The 22,051-nt window shown below is 34.7% G+C and overlaps 2 protein-coding genes across 3 annotated transcripts; one reads left to right on the top strand and one right to left on the bottom strand.

The window, feature by feature from the left end:
* Positions 1-1,642: 1,642 nt before the first annotated feature.
* Positions 1,643-10,878, bottom strand: LOC117338670 (GPI mannosyltransferase 1-like). Of its 2 annotated transcripts, none has more exons than XM_033900040.1 (6): positions 10,763-10,878; positions 7,874-8,033; positions 6,588-7,123; positions 5,836-6,094; positions 5,137-5,238; positions 1,643-3,753 (listed from the first exon to the last, which is right to left on the bottom strand). In XM_033900040.1, exons 2-6 carry the CDS (start codon positions 8,030-8,032, stop codon positions 3,595-3,597), a joined length of 1,215 nt encoding a protein of 404 aa, XP_033755931.1. In that variant the 5' UTR covers position 8,033; positions 10,763-10,878; the 3' UTR covers positions 1,643-3,594. The 2 variants fall into 2 exon arrangements, with proteins under 2 accessions (XP_033755931.1, XP_033755932.1); XM_033900041.1 differs by lacking the exon at positions 10,763-10,878 and adding an exon at positions 10,626-10,736.
* On the top strand, positions 10,656-18,559 carry LOC117338672 (protein asteroid-like). The gene is given in 5 exon segments (XM_033900042.1): positions 10,656-10,748; positions 15,618-16,221; positions 16,223-17,002; positions 17,004-17,212; positions 17,214-18,559. Coding segments are annotated over 4 exon segments (2,142 nt in total). The 5' UTR covers positions 10,656-10,748; positions 15,618-15,702; the 3' UTR covers positions 17,848-18,559.
* The last annotated feature ends 3,492 nt before the right edge of the window (positions 18,560-22,051 follow it).

Raw genomic sequence — 22,051 nt, 5'->3', positions numbered from 1 at the left:
GGCTAACACACATACAACGTAGGGTAAAAGCCTCGCATGCTTCGCCTAGACCGAAAGGCATCATTACCTATATATAGGCCACACACGTGCTATCATTACCTATATATAGGCCACACACGTGCTATCATTACCTATATATATAGGCCACACACGTGCTATCATTACCTATATATAGGCCACACACGTGCTATCATTACCTATATATAGGCCACACACGTGCTATCATTACCTATATATAGGCCACACACGTGCTAGTGGTTCAGCGTTGTCAACCCTTTTAACTTACTCTATATTCTGAACTTCAGTTTCCTGTTATCAAATAGCGCTCAATTTTGATACATTTGAACAATGTGCCATTGGAAAAAGGTCAAGGTCATTAATTAAAACAAACTTGTTTGACCTTTATCCCAGCATGCTACTGCGCTATTAGTATGACGATGTCATTTAAAGGAAAACGTGAGTCATTTACACTTTTTATATCGTTTTCAGCTCAATTCAGCTACGTGTCCTTTGTATGGTGTTATCGTATGTCATCCACTAGGAGGTTGAAAGGATAACTTTTGGAAACTCTCCAGAGAGCCAATAACCAGTATACCAACAATGTCGTTAGAATCCGACAATGCTAAAATTACAAGAGACACGGTGGTTTCAGATTACATATGATAATACTTGTAGAAAATGAAAATGTACATATCGTGTCGTTATACACTTCGTTATGATGTGGTGTATAATGATCATCTGTACTTTTAATCCGATTGTATATCGCTGACCTGCTTCTAGGAAACTTCAACTAGACTTTCAACATTGTCTGCTCATAGAATTTTATATATTGACCAAATATTATTAAATCTAATGAACTGATGATTACAACTAATGTTAAAACAATAATGAAAATGTGTACTTTCATTAGAGTAATTAACAACATTACTTGTCCTCCTTGACACTAATTTAAATGTATTATTTTGAAAAAAGTACCGTGTATCGACTACGTACACTACACTAATAAATATATGTCTCTGATTGTATGTATTAAAATGCTTTCTCTATGCATTATCTTGTGAAAAGAGAAACCAACTTAATTTGAATTTGAAATAATCTTATTAATCAAAATTTCACCTTTCGAAGGTGGAGGATTTTTTTTTCAGTGGTTTCATCTGGATACTTAGCGGAATATCACTTCATTCTATATGAAAGTAGGCAAAGTTTATGTATCCCAATATGCTACTGGTCTATAATGATGACCCTGGGTCTCATGGTTACTGAGAAGACATTTGACTCTTGTGACCTTGAAAACAAGATAAGTTCATTAATATCATCTATCATCCTATGGCCAGCATCTTATTTTCTCAATAGCATGACAATGGGCCGCTTGTAACAGAGAAGTCGTTTGAAGAGTCAAGTAATTGACCCCTGTAACCTTGTGAGTGTGTAAGGTTCATTCATTTGATCAAACCTTTGGTAGTCCTACGACCCAGCATGAACATGGACCTCTTGGTTATTGAGATGCCGTTTAAAAACCCTAATATACTTAATTCTCTTGACCTTCAAAATAATTCCAGGAAACTGCACCAAGCCATAAGCTCATGTGCCCTTCGGACAGGTAAGTTAAATACGTTAAATGAAAATAAATTGACAACGATACAATTAAAAACAGTATGTTTAATAAAAACTGAATACAATTCATTGTATTATATACATTTCTTGATATATCTGTAAGGATGTGAATGGTTTGTATTATAAATGTTGTGTTGTTTTGCTGTATGATTATAGAGATTTTATGTGTGGATTAGCTGTAAATGTAATTATGTAGATTTTGTGCGTGGTTTTATAGCTGTAAAATCGTGTAAAATTATAGAGATTTTGTGTGTTGTTTCGCTGTATGGTTATAAAGATTTTGTGTGTGATTTAGCTGTATAATTGTGTATAATTATATAGATTTTGTGTGTGATTTAGTTGTACAATTGTGTATAATTATATAGATTTTGTGTGTGATTTAGCTGTATAGTTGTGTATATGTAATTATATAGATTTTGTGTGTGATTTAGCAGTATAATTGTGTATAATTATATAGATTTTGTGTGATTTAGCTGTATAATTGTGTATAATTATATAGATTTTGTGTGTGATTTAGCTGTATAAATGTGTATAATTATATGGATTTTGTGGGTGGTTTAGCTTTATATTGATAGAGATTTTGTGTGTTGTTTCGCTGTATGGTTATAAAGATTTTGTGTGTGATTTAGCTGCATAATTGTGTATAATTATATAGATTTTGTGTGTCATTTAGCTGTCTAATTGTGTATAATTATATAGATTTTGTGTGATTTGGCTGTATAATTGTGTATAATTATATAGATTTTGTGTGATTTAGCTGTATTATTGTGTATAATTATATAGATTTTGTGTGATTTAGCTGTATTATTGTGTATAATTATATAGATTTTGTGTGTGATTTAGCTGTATTATTGTGTATAATTATATAGATTTTGTGTGTGATTTAGCTGTATTATTGTGTATAATTATATAGATTTTGTGATTTAGCTGTATTATTGTGTATAATTATATAGATTTTGTGTGATTTAGCTGTATAATTGTGTATAATTATAGAGATTTTGTGTGTGATTTAGCTGTATTATTGTGTATAATTATATAAATTTTGTGTGATTTAGCTGTATAATTGTGTATAATTATATAGATTTTGTGTGATTTAGCTGTATAATTGTGTATAATTATAGAGATTTTGTGTGTGATTTAGCTGTATTATTGTGTATAATTATATAAATTTTGTGTGATTTAGTTGTAAAATTGTGTATAATTATAGAGATTTTGTGTGTGGTTTAGCTGTATAATTGTGTATAATTATATAGATTTTGTGTGATTTAGCTGCATAATTGTGCATAATTATATAGATGTTGTGTGATTTAGCTGTATTAGTGTGTATAATTATATAGATTTTGTGTGATTTAGCTGCATAATTGTATAATCATATAGATTTTGTGTGTGGTTTAGCTGTATAATTGTATAATTATATAGATTTTGTGTGTGATTTAGCAGTATAATTGTGTTTAATTATATAGATTTTGTGTGATTTAGCTGTATCATTGTGTATAATTATAAAGATTTTGTGTGTGATTTAGTTTTATAATTGTGTATAATTATAGAGATTGTGTGTGTGGTTTAGCTGTATAATTGTGTATAATTATACAGATTTTGTTAGATTTAGTTTTCTATTTATATAGATTTTATATTTATATAGATTTTGTTTGTGATTTAGCTGTATAATTGTGTGTAAATATAGAGATTTTGTGTGAGATTTAGTTGTATAATTGTGTGTAATTATATAGATTTTGTGTGTGATTTAGCTGTATAATTGTGTATAATTATATAGATTTTGTGTGTGATTTAGCTGTATAATTGTGTGTAAATATAGAGATTTTGTGTGAGGTTTAATTGTATAATCGTGTATAATTATAGGGATTCTTGGTGAGGTTTAGCTGTATAATTGTGAATAATCAGAGATTTTGTGTGGTTTTACTGTATAATCTTGTATTATTATAAAGATTTTGTTTGGTTTAACAATATCATTGTGTATATTTATAGAGTTTTTGTGTGAGATTTAGCTGTATAATTGTCCAATATGTTTGTCACTATGTATACGTTGATGAAGAAGAACACTAGCCCAGCAGACCAAATGTAGATGAATGTATTGAATCCCTCAAACTCCAAGCCATATGCAGGAAGGAGCCACAACCCCTGTAAAATACCAAATAAAACATTGTCACAGAAATGCTTACAAAACAGTAAACATATATGTAATGATACAATATAACACAACCAGTAAAATGCCAGCCCAAAAACAAAATACCATATAAAGATATTCTATACTATATATATTATATACTCTGTACAGGCCAGGGACCCACATTCTAACTCTGTACAGGCCAGGGACCCCCATTCTAACTCTGAACAGGCCAGGGACATAATTCTAACTCTGCAAAGGCCAGGGACACCATTCTAACTCTGCACAGGCCATGGGCATCATTCTAACTCTGAACAGGTCAGGGACACCATTCTAACTCTGTACAGGCCAGGGACACCATTCTAACTCTGTACAGGCCAGGGACACCATTCTAACTCTGTACAGGCCAGGGACACCATTCTAACTCTGTACAGGCCATGGGCATCATTCTAACTCTGTACAGGCCAGGGACACCATTCTAACTCTGTACAGGCCAGGGACATAATTCTAACTATGTATAGGCCAGGGACACCATTCTATCTTTGTACAGGCCAGGGACACCATTCTAACTCTGTACAGGCCAGGGACCCCTATTCTAACCCTGCACAGGCCATGGGCATCATTCTAACTCTGTACAGGCCAGGGACCCCTATTCTAACCCTGCACAGGCCATGGGCATCATTCTAACTCTGTACAGGTCAGGGACACCATTCTAACTCTGTGCAGGCCAGGGACCGAAATTCTAACTCTGAACAGGTCAGGGACACCATTCTAACTCTGTACAGGCCATGGACACCATTCTAACTCTGTACAGGCCAGGGACACCATTCAAACTCTGTACAGGCCAGGGACCGAAATTCTAACTCTGTACAGGCCAGGGACACCATTCTATCTTTGTACAGGCCAGGGACATCATTCTAACTCTGTACAGGCCAGGGACACCATTCTAACTCTGTACAGGCCAGGGACATAATTCTAACTCAGTACAGGCCAGGGACATAATTCTAACTCTGTACAGGCCAGGGACCCCTATTCTAACTTTGTACAGGCCATGGACCCCCATTCTAACTCTGTACATGCCAGGGACCCCCATTCTATCTCTGTACAGGCCAGGGAACCCCATTCTAACTCTGTACAGGCCAGGGACCCCCATTCTAACTTTGTACAGGCCAGGGACATAATTCTAACTCTGTACAGGCCATGGACACAATTCTAACTCTGTACAGGCCAGGGGCACCATTCTAACTCTGTACAGGCCAGGGACACCATTCTAACTCTGTACAGGCCATGGACACAATTCTAACTCTGTACAGGCCATGGACACAATTCTAACTCTGTACAGGCGGTAGTTATACAAAGATGAATGGATAATTTATGGACAAGTCATTCACACTTACCTGGCCGATGAACCAAAGTGCTATCAAGGCTACTTCTCTCTTTACAGACATACAGAGGTTTGGAAGGACAACAGGAAGAAGACAAAGGTACCACAGGAAATACTGAAATATAGGACTCACAGTACTTACACAAGTCCATCAAGTAAACATTAAACCCATAAGATCAAGTCAGTTTTCATGTCCAGACATGCTGTGATCGTTTGCATCCCAGATTTTCTCTAGTTTTAAGGATTATCTTATCTCAACATTACAATACCTTTTCCCCCCAGTCATAATAAAGCATGATATCTTACTTCTGCTTGAAATTCTCTTTAAATCAGTTTCAAGATAAAGCAAAACAGAACTGTGTATCAATATATATCCGATTTGGTAACATGGGGCAAGTGCCATCAATAACATGATTTTTTTTTTCATAGGAAATTAAAGCATATATAGATTTATATATATGTATGATGATGTAACAAATATAATATGGACTGTGGGCTTGGAATTCAAGCCAAGTCCCTGTGGCCCTAGAAAAGTATTACAAGGTGTATCTCCGGCAGAAAGGTAAACACTTATCCCACAGTCATAACTATTACAACTTTTTATAAATTTTACGTAAAATACAAAAGTAAAAGTGTCATACTTCTGCCCGCAAGACATTGAACATGACACATTTTTCATCATATTTTCACCATTAGGTGATTACTTTCCTACCTGTGATGTACAGACTTTGTTGTAGGTCACGAACACAAATGTGATGAGGAACCAGCACAGAGGGAGGTCGCTGTAGAATTTGATGGAAAATGTGACAAGAAGAATGAGTTGGGGGATAAAGACCATCAACGCAAGAACAGAGGAGTGTGGCGATTCTGTTGTTAGGTAGATCAGGTAAAAATAGGGTGAGAAATTGTGACGGATGTCTTTCCTTCCGATATGGTAAAGGTAAGTGTTGTCGAGGAAGGTCCAGCCGTACCTGCAAGGAAAGTCACGTGATGATGCACCAATATAACACAATTGTGATGGAAAGGCACTCCTCAGTTTGGTTTTCTTTGTATATGTTTATCTTAAAATAGAAACTACGATTGAAAACTGAGATTTTGTCCAGTGTCAGGATAATCTGTAGAAATGATGCTATAGACATTGAACAAAGCAATAACACACTTTATAGCCAACTTCTAAATAAAGAATTGAGTGAGTCATCAGAGAAGTATAAATAGCAATAGGAATATCACTAAAGTATTCCAAACAACAAGCGAATTTGTCAAAACTTCAGAATTAACGAGTGGTCATCAATTTTTGAGCACCAGCTAGAATATGTGTTTGTACATGAGAACCACGATCTTACATTTTACTCTGATAAAATGTATGTACACACACATGTTCATGTCATGATCAGAGACTGGCTAGTTATATGACGGTCAGATAGTGTGCTATACTTGGAGGTAGAACTCTCTGATAATACTTACCAGTGATAGTACAGACCTGTCAGTGCCAAGAGTACTATTGTCACTACAGCTCCAAACATGAGGCGTCTCCGATTAGGCCACATATACGCAATACATTGTTCAAGTCTATGTCCTTTCCTGTCCAGATTTAACAACTTCTCTTCATTCAGCATGAAATAAACAGGCATTGCGTATGTAATGGTGTAAATCTTAAAATGGACGGAAAGAGCATAAGATATGGCTGCAAGGACATATCTTCGACCTTGGAGCAACCGCAATGTCAAAAGCACCAAAAATGTCATGATAGATTCTGCGTTCCCTCTACAAGACACAGTGGCAGTGAGGGGGTTCAGTAGCCAGAAGCATGCGCATACAGTACACAGCCTCTCTTTGAACCCCTGTGACCTTAATAAGGAATAAATCAAGTAGCCAGTCATCACATCGAAGAGGATAAAGAGGAGTTTGCCAAACATCTGCATGAAAAAGACATTGGGCTGCAGCATCCATGCCAGAAGTGGTGTATAGCGGTACGTCGGACGGTAATACGGGGACATGTTCTGTGATGGAAAAATAGACAACAATAAATGTCTAGTGGTAACACAGAAGATTTGGTAAAGGTTAATATTTTATCAGATTCATAAACAATACCTCCACGGTTTTCATTCCAAGGAGCCTCGTGATCTGTCAACATACAGTGAAATATATTTGACGTTTCATATATAGGATTCTTTTCATCACATTACCAAGATGTTTTACTTTCACAAATATCATGAAAGCAGCATTTCTCATGTTCACTTAAAATCAAAACTTTCAATATTTTGATTCCAATCATATTTCATGTTCACTTAAATCAAAACTTTCAATATTTTGATTTCAATCATATTTCAAGTTCACTTAAAATCAAAACTTTCAATATTTTGATTCCAATCATATTTCATTGTAGATACTGCAATGCAATTGAAATTGAAAAGTCAGTTGGCGTAAAAGTGTTAATTGACATTAAATTAGAAACACTGGAAAAACAGTCTATCACAACTCCACTTAGTCTTATTACTTAGTAATATGTGCATGTTCACAAAGCAAATATGTTTTGGGTATATGATGAAATGGTTTAGAATTTAATTGCAAATAATGTATATATTCTACTTCAAAAAGAGTGAGGTTTCTTTCATATTCCAGTGTCAACAACTACAAAAGTAAGGATGCGATTCCAACAAATAAAAGCAATTTTTAATGATAATTTATATAATAACTGTTATGTAATATTGTATATAAAGAGACTACTGAGATGCTGGAGGGTTCGTTACCTGGTGTACCAGCCGAGCGGCGTCAGTGAAGACATAGTAATCCACGTCTGTGAACTTGACGGCCATAGTTCTGTCCTGCCACTCACCGTACCACATAAGGGCAATACGGCCAATAACAGACAGGGCTAGAGAGCTCCAAACACTATCCGCCATCATCATTCTGTAAAACAGTAAAATCATATCCGATCTTCAGGTTAGGAAAGTCTCTCTTTGATGATTTATTTTCATCATTAATATATTTAATTATATATATCAGTACATGTAACTGGTATACATAAATGAAATTTTGACGAAACTTTGAATGCAATTACCCAATTTGCTCTCTTGCGAAGTTCCTTATCTTTCTACAGCTTGAGTTTCCTCTGGCCCTGACACCATGCCTGGTGGTGTCAGGGCCAGAGGAAACTCTGCTAATATTATATCGTTCTACTGGAATATATATTACATGTACAATGTACATATATAAATAAATGTATATATATTATGTCATAATCTTTCTTTCACAAATGAACATGCTTAACACCTTTGACCCGCTAGTAGTAATTGTTATGCTTGCATGTCTGTATTTATTATTTTATTTGTTGAAATCCAAGAATTTTCCAGCAGATCTCACTGTTACCGTAAATGCAATGTAAATTAAAGTTTCTTGTATTTTGTATATTTACCTAGTACCAACACACAATAATGATAAATTATCTAGAGCAAAAGTTAATTTTCATTCTGGGTCATAGGAAGCTTAAAAGGTGTCAAGCCTGTCTGCACAAAATGACAAAACACCAAAGAAACATAACGAATCCCCACAAAAGCATTCTACAGTTATATACATATAATACGTCGTATATATACGATGATGCCACCATTCACATTATCTTTATAGAATCAATGTACTGCGAGTACTAATGATGATGATGCGGTGAGATGATGATACGTCATAGCATGCATGGTGTACATTTTTATATTTTTCACAGTATGGAATTCTTCACTAATTTTGCTTTAACTATATATATATATAATTCCATTAAGTAACAATACCGTCACTTTAGTACCAGATAAATATGAAAGAGATAATGATCAAACACTTAAAATTCACTGATGTTTTACTATATTTTCTTTTAGAAATACCCATCATATATATACCGGTAGCTTTATTACAAGCTTAAACTGATTATTACAACAAAAGATTTTTACATTTTTTTTCATATTTTCTCCATTTTCCACATACTGAAACTCCCTGTCAGCTAGATATATATGGGGCGCCGTTTTACTATTTATTCCCATTTGGTGATATCACCTATTCAAATAGGTGATATCACCTATTCAAATGAGTGATATCACCTATTCGAATAGGTGATGTCACTTAAGAACTTTTTTAAGTGATATCACCTATTCGAATAGGTGATATCACCTATTCGAATAAGTGATATCACCTATTCGTTTCATTAAGTGATATCACCCATTCGAATAAGTGATATCACTCATTCGAATAGGTAATATCACTTATTGAAACGAATAGGTGATATCACCAATTCGAATAGGTGATATCACTTATAAAATTTCATAAGTGATATCACCTATTCGAATAAGTGATATCACTTTAGAATCAATACAAACGACAGCTCCCAAATAAGACATGTTACACATGATGGAATTGGGGAGCATACAGTTTTCCAAATTTTATAAGTGATATCACCTATTCGAATAGGTGATATCACTCATCCGAATAGGTGATATCACTTAAGAATATTTCTAAGTGATATCACCTATTCCAATTGGTGATATCACCTATTCGAATAAGTGATATCACTATTCGTTTCATTAAGTGATATCACCTATTCGAATGGGTGATATCACTTATTTGAAAAATGAATTGGTGATATCACCTATTCGAATAGGACATATATTGTTTTAACTATTTGAATTCCTATGTCATATAATCGTTGATAGTCCCAGAGACATATATATGTCTCTGATAGTCCCTGTGGTTGATGTTTTGGAATGCTGACGTATAAACAAAACAATTAGCTGGGAAAACTTCCACCAGATGCCACAGGGGCTCGGTTTCAGGATTCTTGGTAACATATGGCATCAGTTTAAACAACGTAACCACAACAGTTGAACACTTAAAATATTCATATAATACATTCTAAAACCTTATAACAGAGACATATATATATGTCTGCTTATAATAAAAAAAATCATGGTTATCGATGTATAAAATAAGAGCACCGATAACCCCGGCCGATTTTTTATAAGGTTTTAGAATTATATGAATACTTAATCTATAGTGTTGTGGTTGTTAACTGATGTCGTATGTTACTCAGAATCCCAAAACCGAGCCCCTGTGCCAGACCCTACAAAAATCAAGAAAACAGTGACTGTTCCTGATTGAACTCATGTTTTATCATTTATTTATATCTTTAATTTAATATCCTCTGAGCTAGGCTATATATCTTATCTAAATGTACTGTTATATAGGCCTATATACAGTGCATATCAATTTGATATAAATAAATGAAACAAAAACAAGACACGAAAATATCAACTCTCAAGATCCAAATCCGCATCCGCATCCAATATCTCTAAATATAAAAATAGATAAAATTAAAGACTTGACAATAGTTTCTTTGATTATAAAGTTAAGGTCATGTATAGTTTACAAATAGTTATCAACTTAATTTGTGCAGATGCAGTTACTTTATAATTAAGAGGGAAATAAATGTTGCGTGCTCCAAACAGTTGCTGGCCACACTACCATAAGACACACGACAGTCACAAACCACGTGACATTGCCAAAAAATGGAAAATCCCGGAAGATGCTCGGCAGACTTCGGTCACCGTTTCTGCTCTTCGCCTCGTGTATCGGGAGGTAAAAATGGTAATCATACTTACCCAATGCTTTCAACAAATCGTGATATATGGTGTCTGTTTATAAGTTATCGTCATACTTTCACATTAATGCGCTGTAGGAAATAACTAGTGTTTTCCATGTGGACGACAGGAAACCAGTTTTTCTTTCTAATAATTAAATCGGTTACATAAATCCGGATAATGTTGAAGTATAGATCTATAACGGAATCCTAAAATATTATATAAATATTACATTTATGGCGTTTTTCAGTAATTGACAAACAACTTTTGTCTGAAAATTTGAGAAAAGTTGACTAGCCGACGAACGTTTGGTCTGAATGGCAACATACACGTGCACAGGTAACCGGCCGGGTTGTCTGTGTCAAGACTCAAGACACACCTGGAACATACCTATGTCTTGTTAGCTTACAGAAGTTATACTGCAGTACGCCTTTTGTGTGTGTGATCAGAGACCTATATACTAGTATATAGGTCTCTGGTGTGATGTACAACTAAAGAATTCAGAGAGCTCATCTAAAAAGATTTGTGTGATACAGTTACAATAATATTGTATTAGGGTTTATCTATGTTGTGGCAGGCTTTTTTTTTGGAAACTTTTTTTGCAACTATTTCGCATACAAACATCTTAGATAAGCTCTCTGAATTCTTTAGTTTTTCATTACACACCAAGAAGGTGTGTAAGTTAGCACGACTTATTCCAGGTGTTACCTAGGCCTGGATATCTGTAAATGCATTGCCATTCAAACCAAACATTCGTCAGACCAAAACAAAGAAAGCTGTGTTTCCACAAACGTGCCTAAAAAAATAAGGGCACAGTTGAGTGTAAGCTACCTTTACACCCTAGTGCACTACGTTTAAACTAGTAGTGCACTACATTTAAGCTACAGGTAAACTAGTAGTGCACTACGTCCAGTCAGGAATGACCACAAATCCCCCTATACAGGTATTGGACAGTGCAACTGGACACCTGTGTTTGATACCTGTAGTTGTTACATATATTTACAGACCTGTGTAAATTGACTGCCTTATATCTGTCATCCTGACTTTACCAGGAATATTCAAATGTTGATAAAATTTTATCTAATACTAATTCAAAATAAATTTGGCTGAGGTTCTTATTTGATATATTGCACAAGAGGAATTAAAATTCTATCAATTGGATTTGTAGTGCGTTTTTTTATCATTAATTTTTTAGAAAGGATTTCATTATAGTGTAAAATTAAGGTTTATTTTCTTGATTTCAGAATTTTGATGCTTTTCATTAATTTTTTTAGATGTAATTGATATACGTTTTATATTAATGATTAATTCTACCTTAGGCATTGATGACTGTTTGTAGATTTTTTCCTCAAGTACACTGTATATGTACATATATTTTAATATTTATTATTTTATCGGACAAAAATATTTTTATATTGAATGTATTGTTACTTCACTAATATCTGTTAATTCAACCATGAAATCATTTCATAGTACATAATAAAGAATCAGAAGTTTCGTATATACTCATTTATGTTCAGTAAGAGACATATAATATCTACACAACAAGTTATGTACATGTACCTGTATGTATAATTGGTACTCTCAGGACATGCCTATTGTCATGGCCACCTGGGCCCCAGGGCCCAAACCCCACCTCGCCACCACCTTATGAACCTCCATAACACCTTACCTATATATATGTATCATATGAGGATCAGTCTTATAAGGTGTGCCTGTTTTAACACCTGGCTATAGTTTTGTCAAGTCCACAATTAACACCCCCCCCCCCCCCCCCCTCCCTCCCCCCCCAGGTGTCCATTTATAGCATGCTGTGCCAGGCTCCCCTGCCTTACCCCTACCTGTATTAGTATCTAACACTACCCATATATAATATCTACCTGTGGATGTTTTTCAAAAATGTATAGGTTTTTTTTTTGCGAATCATCAAAAAATAATAAATTTTTATATGCACTTTTCTTCACAATAAAGATATTTAATAAATACAGTTTATATGCTGAATTTTCTTTAATTACAAGAAGAGGTAAACTCCTCGTCAGTCATACATTTTAAGGTAAAGAACAATTAATCATTTTCTTAATATAATAGGGAAACACGTAAATGTTGATCAAAATGTATCCGAGAATTTTGTTTTTAAACAATATTGCAAAAAACATGTTAGCGTGAACTGTAAAAAAAACTTTGGCTTAAGGTCCACATGATCCACATGTGTATATAATATATTTATTAGCAGGTAACTTTATAGAAGAAAATTATGAAAATTACAAATACAAGTGTTGTATAATTCTAGTGTTGTATGACAAGTACAGCTCCAGATACATGAACATGTACATGTGTGTTATATAAGCTAAAACTGTTGTCCCTCCCCCTCCCCAAGTTTGCCAGTAAATGTATTTCATAACAAAAATGACATTAACTGTGCATGTTCCCTCAGGCCATTATCTCATTCTGTGTTACCTGTAACTGATACATGTACCTGGAATCAGATCCAATAATGAATATATGTTAGATCTTCAAAGTATTAGATACCTGCACACAGGTACATGTACAGAAATTTCAACTATTTCAGTAAAGGAAGATGGAATGTGTATTACAAGTAACATATACCTTTTATAAACTTAAAGTTTTGAAATGTAGAACTGTTATGATCACTTAATTAGCAGTACATTAAAAGAATCTCTTTCTTTACATGTTAAATCAATGTTTAATTAATGTCTTTATGTGTTCAGGTTTCTGACTTTAAGCATTGGATGTACATGCACATTGTATACACATAGAATGTACAACATATGTTATGGGCTGAATTAGGTTTTAATAAGCATAAATATCACATCAAAAATGAAATCATGAATATGCTGCTTAATTTAATCTGAAATTAAACTACAATATAAATTAAATGTATCAAATTGAAAATGTTCAAGTATAAACGATAATTGTTTTCAGATGTTTTATTATATACTTTCATGTGATGAAAACAAAATTATTGGAATTAATCAATACAAAATATAAAGTACCAAAAGATTAATGAAACTTGGCTTGAACAATTTAACTTAGTTAAATGATTTATAAAGTAAATCTGTCTTAACTTAGTTACAGTGTATTATTAACAAGAATAGAAAGGTTGAAATATTACATCAAGCTAAACTTCCAAAACCTTTTTAATAACTCTTTGAATATAACTTTATTTAACGGGTTTTATTTTTTAGCCTTATATATACAGTACAGGTAAAAATCACAGGTAGCCTTTGGGTACTGCCCATTACCTGTATGGGAGTTTTGCTGTTCATCACCTCTTAGGGTGTAGTGCACTACTAGTTTACCTGTAGTTTAAATGTAGTGCACTAGGTGTAAAGGTTAGCTTACACTCAACTGTAGGTAGGTCGTAAATACTTTTTATTTTACTCCCCCCCCCCCCCCCCCCCCCCCCCCACCCCGCCCCCCCCCCCCCCCCCCCCCCCTTGTATCTTAACTTTGAATAATTAAACACTGGAATATGATGTTATATATGCATAATGTAATGTGTAAATGAACGTTTTATATTTAAAAGACCTGTGTGCATCTTTTGATTTTAAATATCATTATCAGACGATAAATATCAGAATGTTAAAATCTGTCAAATATTTATATTTTTCACAGTCTTGTTTATTATAGAGTTCTGTCGATAGTATTAATGACATGTCACAGCTAGCTGTTAAAATCTGTCAAATATTTATATTTTTCACAGTCTTGTTTATTATAGAGTTCTGTCGATAGTATTAATGACATGTCACAGCTAGCTGTTAAAATCTGTCAAATATTTATATTTTTCACAGTCTTGTTTATTATAGAGTTCTGTCGATAGTATTAATGACATGTCACAGCTAGCTGTTAAAATCTGTCAAATATTTATATTTTTCACAGTCTTGTTTATTATAGAGTTCTGTCGATAGTATTAATGACTAGCATATAGTTACTGAAGGGAGACAACCAATAAAACAGCATTCTTCAATTTTTTAGTCAATAAAAACCACAGGGTCGGGGATTAAAAATAGGGAGGGTCAAGTTATCGGAAACATAATCCGAAGGGTTTTGATGTTAATATTGCCTTAAAGCTGATTATAGGTATATAGCAAGATCGTCAGAAAATTTGGACTACTGGAAACAAAGCTATTTGTTTAGGCCTCAGCTGCACAACTTTGTGATAAATTTCTCAAATTTTCATAAAAAAGGTTTTTTTGCCAATTACTGATCATCACCAGTCATTTATTGATATCAACTATTGGCATAAGTATGATAACTATATACTCTTTTAGTATTCTGTTATTATATTTATTATTATTGAATGATATTGAATATTTCTGTGATACAGCAGTATCAAATTATATATATATGCTGGCGTACAGTCACTACTATGGGAAGTAAGTGTCATGATCCACCTTAATGGGCTCTGTTTTAGGATTTTGAGTAACATGTATGACATCAGTTTTTTTGTTCATCGATAACCCCAATTTTTCATAGAGTTTCACAATATATATGAATACTTAATTAATAGTATTGTGGTTGTTAACTGATGTCATGTTACTCAAAATCCCGAAACCGAGCGCCTGTGAGCTACAGTACTTTTTTGGGGGTAGGTTCTGTAAACTAATGCAATAACTTGAAAATACACTAAAAAGAATACTGTTGAAATCAGAACTAATCATCATGATTTAGGATATTTATTTCTATTGTAACATGAAAATATATTTTCAAGAAGGAGAAGACACTTATCCTTCCTGAACTTCTGGTCTTGTTTTGTAAATTAGTATAATTATAAATAAATAAACGAAATATAATTTATGATATGTACATTATGTGTATATGGAAAGATAACACACACCATTTTGTTCAATTGCAGATAAATGATTTGAATGAGGAGGCAGCGAAGCAGTTTGTGACATTGCTGGAAACACTTTAGAAATGCAAACAAGTGAGGTATAAGTATGGGTATTCCAGGTCTAACCACATTTATTGATAATAATCTCCACCTGTTGGAAAGGTTTGAGCTTCACGACTCAAAACTGATAATTGATGGAAATAACCTGTACCATCTCTTGTTCTATGACCACAGGATTGACTACGTACATGGTGGGGATTATGACAAATTTGCAAACCATACTCGCCATTTTTTTCTCATGCTGAAAGAATGTAACATCCAGCCATATGTAATCTTTGATGGGGGATATGACATTGATGAGAAAAAGCTAAACACTGCCTTGGAGAGATCTCGACAGCGGTGTCACCTTGCAGGGTTTATTTCACATGGAGGAAAAGGCAAAATCATGCCAGTCTTGGCTTATGAAGCATTCCGCCGTACACTTCTTGACCTTGGAGTTCCTCACTGTGTTTGTGACTTTGAAGCAGATGACCAAATAGCTGTACTAGCCAATGAATTCAATGCCCCAGTTTTGAGTTTCGACAGTGACTTTTACATTTTTGACTTAAAGGCTGGGTACATTCCATTTCGACGGTGTGAATTTTGTCTCAGCAGAGTCCGAGGACAAACAGTACAAGTATTTGCCTTGTTGTATCTACTACACAAAAAATCTCACGAAACATTTCCCTGACCTTGGGAAATCTGTTCTGCCGTTGATTGCAACAATGTTAGGAAATGACTTTGTAGAGCATTGGGTATTTCAAGATTTCTTCCAAAAGCTTAGTACACCAAAGAAGTGTAGCTTCAAATTTGACATTCCAATTGCTCATACGAAGATGAGATCCTTATTTCATTGGCTGGATAGTGTAAAATGTCTGGAAAGTGGTATAGAAAAAGTTTTGTCTTGTTTCAAAGATGAAAGGCTTGTTAAAGTTGAACAAGTGATGAAAATGTCTCTCAAAGCATATTCAAGTACTGAGCAATATTCTAGAGTGAACTTAAGGCTGCTGCTGGAGGGATCATCGCAGGATGTTGAAGATCAGTGTCACAAATGTGAGTCAGAACTACCAGTTTGGTTTCGTTGCTCATTTTGGAAGGGAGAAATAGCACAATTCTGTCAAAATGTTGTGATGCTGCAACGTGTCATTTTGAATTGTCAAGTTGAAGACATGAATGCACCATCTGCCACAAACTGTTGTCAAAGCATTCGAAGTGTGATTTATAGAATATTGACCTCTAGGAAAGAGCCAGATGGTGGAAATACAGGTAAAACTTCTGTACCAGGCTCGGTGATGCCGGATCATGTCACAGAATGTACAAGAGAAATAAAGAACATGCGTAAGTTTAAAGTCGAACCAACATTGACAGCTGCCAGAGTTTGGTGTTATACCATGTCTCGCAGATATACCTACTATGGAAAAGGATGAAAGGATTTCTTTACTCTTCGCTGTGCTTGATCTTTCTGGTTCAAGAGTGTTGGAATTTCCAGAAGAACTACAACTGACAATGGCTGTGCTAATTTATTGGATCCGAAAATCTGATCCTCATGTGACTGTAAATCAGGTCAGGGCTATGATCACATGTATCATTGCCATGGAAACATGTAGATGCCAAGAGCAGGCAGTTCTTGCACAACCCGGGCCAGAGGCAAGTGAACTCGAAAAAATTATCACTAGATCTTCATCAGGACAAAGTAGAAAAATTTCTTCAAAATTTACGAAAGTATTTCAACAAGTTGGAACACTCCAAGAAGCATCCAGTTGATGTGAAGATAATTCATGGTTTCTCTCAGTTTCAAGCCTGTTTTCTATACACAATGATTCTGAATCAGATTCTCCAGAAACCTTTACACAGTCCAAACCCTGCTTCCATATTCAATGGATCGTTTCTGTACAGTTTCACCAAAAGTCTCGACAGTCGGCCTAACATCCATCTGTACATCCCAGAACTGTTCGTCAAACACTCCCCGATTCTAGATTACTATAACAATCTGTACCAGGCAGTTATGGACCATGTTGGAGAGTCACATTTTCATAGTTCATCTGTTAAGCCAGGAAAAAAGCAGAAACGAGACAGAAAGAAGAGGGCACACAAGATAGATGAATCACCTGATAACTTTGTGATGGAGGAGGGTAGTGACCCTGTTATGGAAGTCCAGGTTGCCTGTGATGTGTCTAACCGCTTTAGTGCCTTCGGTCTACTAGAGAAATAAAGGATATATGGTATTTTTATCATTACTGTTTGACATTTTGAGGTATTATTGCAGTTTGAGGTACATGTATCAAATTGAAAAGAAAAAAAACTCAAAATTCATTTGATTTGAATAATCAACAATATTTGTGAAATTGCACTATTCAGTATTTCCAGAAAAAACCTTCATCTTTAATTTCAACCTCAAGAAAAAACAAATAAATGGTGTCTAATGAAAACTGATGCTTCAGAAGCAGAGGTTATTTATATAAATCCAGTCAGGTGATCACTTGAAATGATTGATTTATTTATAAACTTACCTAGGCCTGTTAATTATATATAAGTAGCATTCAACTTTTTGAATGTCGCGTGTTTACCTCCCCTGAGAATAAACAATATTTGTCAATTAAATGATTTTTTGTCAAAAGACAGTCTTATAGAAAGTCAGGAATGGAAGTTTATATATTTGAAAGAATTTTCTAATGTGAGTATACATTCTATGAAGTTTTTTTTAACTTTTATTTGTTTATGAAGAATTGTTAGAAATATTTCAAATTTTGTGTATTTAATCAACAAATGCAGCATACATATTTGTAAAAACACTAAGTTAAAAGGCATTGATGAAGATTGTTGATAAAACTGCATACTTGAGTGAATTCTAAAACTGTTCAGTTTTGTGGAACTTTAATGTAAAATTGATGTTGGATTGAAAAAAAAGAACATTGATTAAGTAATGGACTAAAATTTAGAACATTTATTTTTTTGTGAAATCATAGACAGAACACTATTTTAACAAGCATGCTTTTCTTAACTGAGTTGTCCAGTGACTTATGCAGCACACATTGCGAATCAGATTTAACACTGAAATGGACATGTAAATGCTGGCAAAATATGTGAAAGCCTCCGTTGGACAAATCATTGCATTTGATAATTGTTACTCTTGATGATTGCTGCTGTTCAGAAAATTAAAATTTCATTACCTTCTGAGAAGGATTGGTATCCTTAATTAGAGATGGTTTATTTCACTTTTAACCAAAATTTGGATTTTTTTTCACTCCTGATTTAACATGTCCTTGTAAATGTTTAAAGTGACCCTTCTTGTGTGTTTGTATACATACAACATACTTGAATTATTAGGTCAAATGAAGTAGAGATGAATACTTCTGTATTTTAAAAATTATAAGGATTGCACTTGATATGGTATAAATACATCAGACCAGCTATTTACATGTACTTCAGTCCCTCATTGGATAACTTCATTGAACACCTCACTAATATACAGGCTGTTAAGTTCATAGGGACTTGGTACAAATTGTATATGAAATTCACGCCAATTCCCTGTGGTTTAGTTTATCCATCATGAAAGCCATAATTAATTCATAAAGTTAATAAAATGAAAACATAAAACATATGTCTGAAATTGTTATCGGATGTACAACAATGTATGTCTGAAATTGATATGTAAGTGCTTCTTGTGTTGCAATATGAATTAAATGTATATATTTCAATGACAAAGTATTTACTTCTCCTTTAACTAAATGCATCATTTAGTAGAATGTTGGTGTAAAGATGGATGGAAGCTATAAAGTGTAATTAATTGTTGGCCCACTTTCATGACCAACAGTTTCAAATATGACACTATTCACATGTAAATAAACTTTCACAAAATATGACATATGATGATATTTTGCCAATAGTGTGATGGGATGAAGGATATAGCCTTGACCAAAATTTTCAAGATAGTGTCAAATGGGTCAAAAAATTTTAAGTAGTTCCTCTGTATGATAAGAGATTTGGATCTTAATATTTTGTTGTCCATCCAGATTGAAAAATGTTCACAAATTTTCGTACATTCGGCCCCTTTTACCTTGAACATAGGTAAGTGTTATTTCTATAATCTAACTTGGAGTCCTTCACAGCATATGCTACCTACTAGCTCAGGTTTCCTCTGGCCCCGACACAATGTCTGGTGCACCATGCAGTGTCCGAGTGGTTAAGGTGTCCCAGTTGCCTGGTACTGACCATAGGCCGGTGGTTTTTCTCCGGATCCTCCAGCTTTCCTCCACCTTCAAAACCTGGCACGTCCCAAATAACCCTGGCTGTTATAGGACGTTAAACAAAATAAACCAAAACCTGCCACCTTTAAAGTGGGCCAATAACACTCTTTTGAAACCAAAATCGATAACATTTCATCCCAGCCTGCCCCTAGTCCAATACAATGAATCTTAAACTCTTGGTCATTTACCTTGGTCATTTACGTGAAAATTTGACTACGGACAAATGGTTGACACCGCATTGTGGCCTAAGATTGTAGAAAAGTTGACTAGGGACGGATGGTTGACCCGCCGCATTACGGCCTAAAATTGTACAAAAAATGATTACAGACGGATGGTTGATGCTGCATTGTGGCCTAGGATTGTACAAAAAATGATTACAGACGGATGGTTGATGCTGCATTGTGGCCTAGGATTGTACAAAAAATGATTACAGACGGATGGTTGATACAGCATTGTGGCCTAAGATTGTACAAAAAATGACTACAGACGGATGGTTGACGCCTCATTACGGCCCAAGATTGTACAAAAATTGATTAAGACGGATGGTTGACGCCTCATTACGGCCCAAGATTGTACAAAAAATGACTACAGACGGATGGTTGACGCCTCATTACGGCCCAAGATTGTACAAAAAATGACTACAGACGGATGGTTGACGCCTCATTACGGCCCAAGATTGTACAAAAAATGATTACAGACGGATGGTTGACGCCTCATTACGGCCCAAGATTGTACAAAAATTGATTACAGACGGATGGTTGACGCCTCATTACGGCCCAAGTTTGTACAAATAATGACTACAGACGGATGGTTGACGCAGCATTTGGCCTAAGATTGTACAAACAATTACTACAGACGGATGGTTGACTCCACATTAAGGCCTAAGATTGTACAAAAGTTGACTAAGGACGGATAACTGACGCCAAATTACTGCTTAAGTGTGTACAAAAATTGACTAGACGGTGGTCGACGCTCCATTACGACCGAAGATTATATAAAAATTGATTAAGGGGGATGGTTGACACCACATTACGGCCTAAGATTAAACTAAAGTTGGCTAAGCAGGGTGGTTGACGCCGCATTACGGCCTAAGATGATACAAAAGTTGACTTGGACGGATGGTTGACGCACCGCTTTACGGCCTAAGATTGTACAACAGTTGACTAGGACGGATGGTTGACGCCCCATTACGACCTAAGATTGTAAAAACGACGTAGGTGAATATCGCCTTTACTAGATATGTATTTTGTGATAAATAAATCAAACACCGAGTGAAAGATTTAAATTGCAGCAATTGTAGTTTCGTCCTTCTAGATCTCGTCATTGAAGCATGGAAATCAATTAAGAAGGTGAGAAATGGAAATAAAATTATGCCATCGTTTGTCTGCGTATATATATATCTACAGGTTGTTTTATGCATGTACCTATATTGCGTTCGCGCCTGATTGAAAACAATTACCCAGAGCCCTTCTGCTCTACTTGGACATTGGATTACATTTTAATTTAAATATCCGAACCGGTGTCGATCACGATTTTTTAATACTTGCGGTCGGTAAATACAACAAACCTCTGGAACTATTGCATACGAACAGTCTCAACAGGACTGTACAAAAAAACTTCAATTATTTTGAATTCATATATTCAATTATGATTTTTGTAATAGAATATGATGTTCTAACCTATCTGTTCATTAACGGTAGGTCATCCCTAACTCCGAGGTAGCAATCGAGATGTGGTAAATTGGATTTTCTTTGCCCAAGCAACAAATTCTGAAATTGTGTCTTTGTAAGGTCATTGTCGATTAACGGAACAAAAAGAAGATGGATAGAGTTAGAGGCTATGATGAAAAAAGTAGACGCGGCAGTTTTTCAAGCTTATAATGCATTTTATACCACATCTGATGTATATGTCAGTTTATATGAATGTATCTAGATCCGCTCTCGCACGTCTCCCACCTTTGGATCTCAGCATACATTAATTGTATCCTAAAGTTTTTCCCTGTTTGAATATATTATTAGTGTCTCATACGTCAAATATGGCATATTTTGCATATACACTGTATGTGTATTTTATGTGTAACATATGTGTGATACTCAAATAAAATAGCTTATTCTTATTTTCATTTGTATATTATTGCCGACAAGGTGTCGCGTAACGTTTATCAATATT

This window comes from Pecten maximus, chromosome 11, assembly GCF_902652985.1.
Source record: "Pecten maximus chromosome 11, xPecMax1.1, whole genome shotgun sequence".
NCBI lineage: Eukaryota > Metazoa > Mollusca > Bivalvia > Pectinida > Pectinidae > Pecten > Pecten maximus.
This window is presented reverse-complemented; position numbering and strand designations above follow the sequence as displayed.

What these genes read in the sequence shown, in the direction of transcription:
- LOC117338670 (XM_033900040.1), bottom strand. Translation starts at nt 8,032, where the DNA reads ATGATGATGGCGGATAGTGTTTGGAGCTCTCTAGCCCTGTCTGTTATT. An exon ending in ACAGGTCTGTACTATCACTG is followed by an intron (nt 6,095 to 6,587) that starts GTAAGTATTATC and finishes CTTTCCTTGCAG; the next exon opens with GTACGGCTGGACCTTCCTCG. An exon ending in CACTTTGGTTCATCGGCCAG is followed by an intron (nt 3,754 to 5,136) that starts GTAAGTGTGAAT and finishes GGTATTTTACAG; the next exon opens with GGGTTGTGGCTCCTTCCTGC.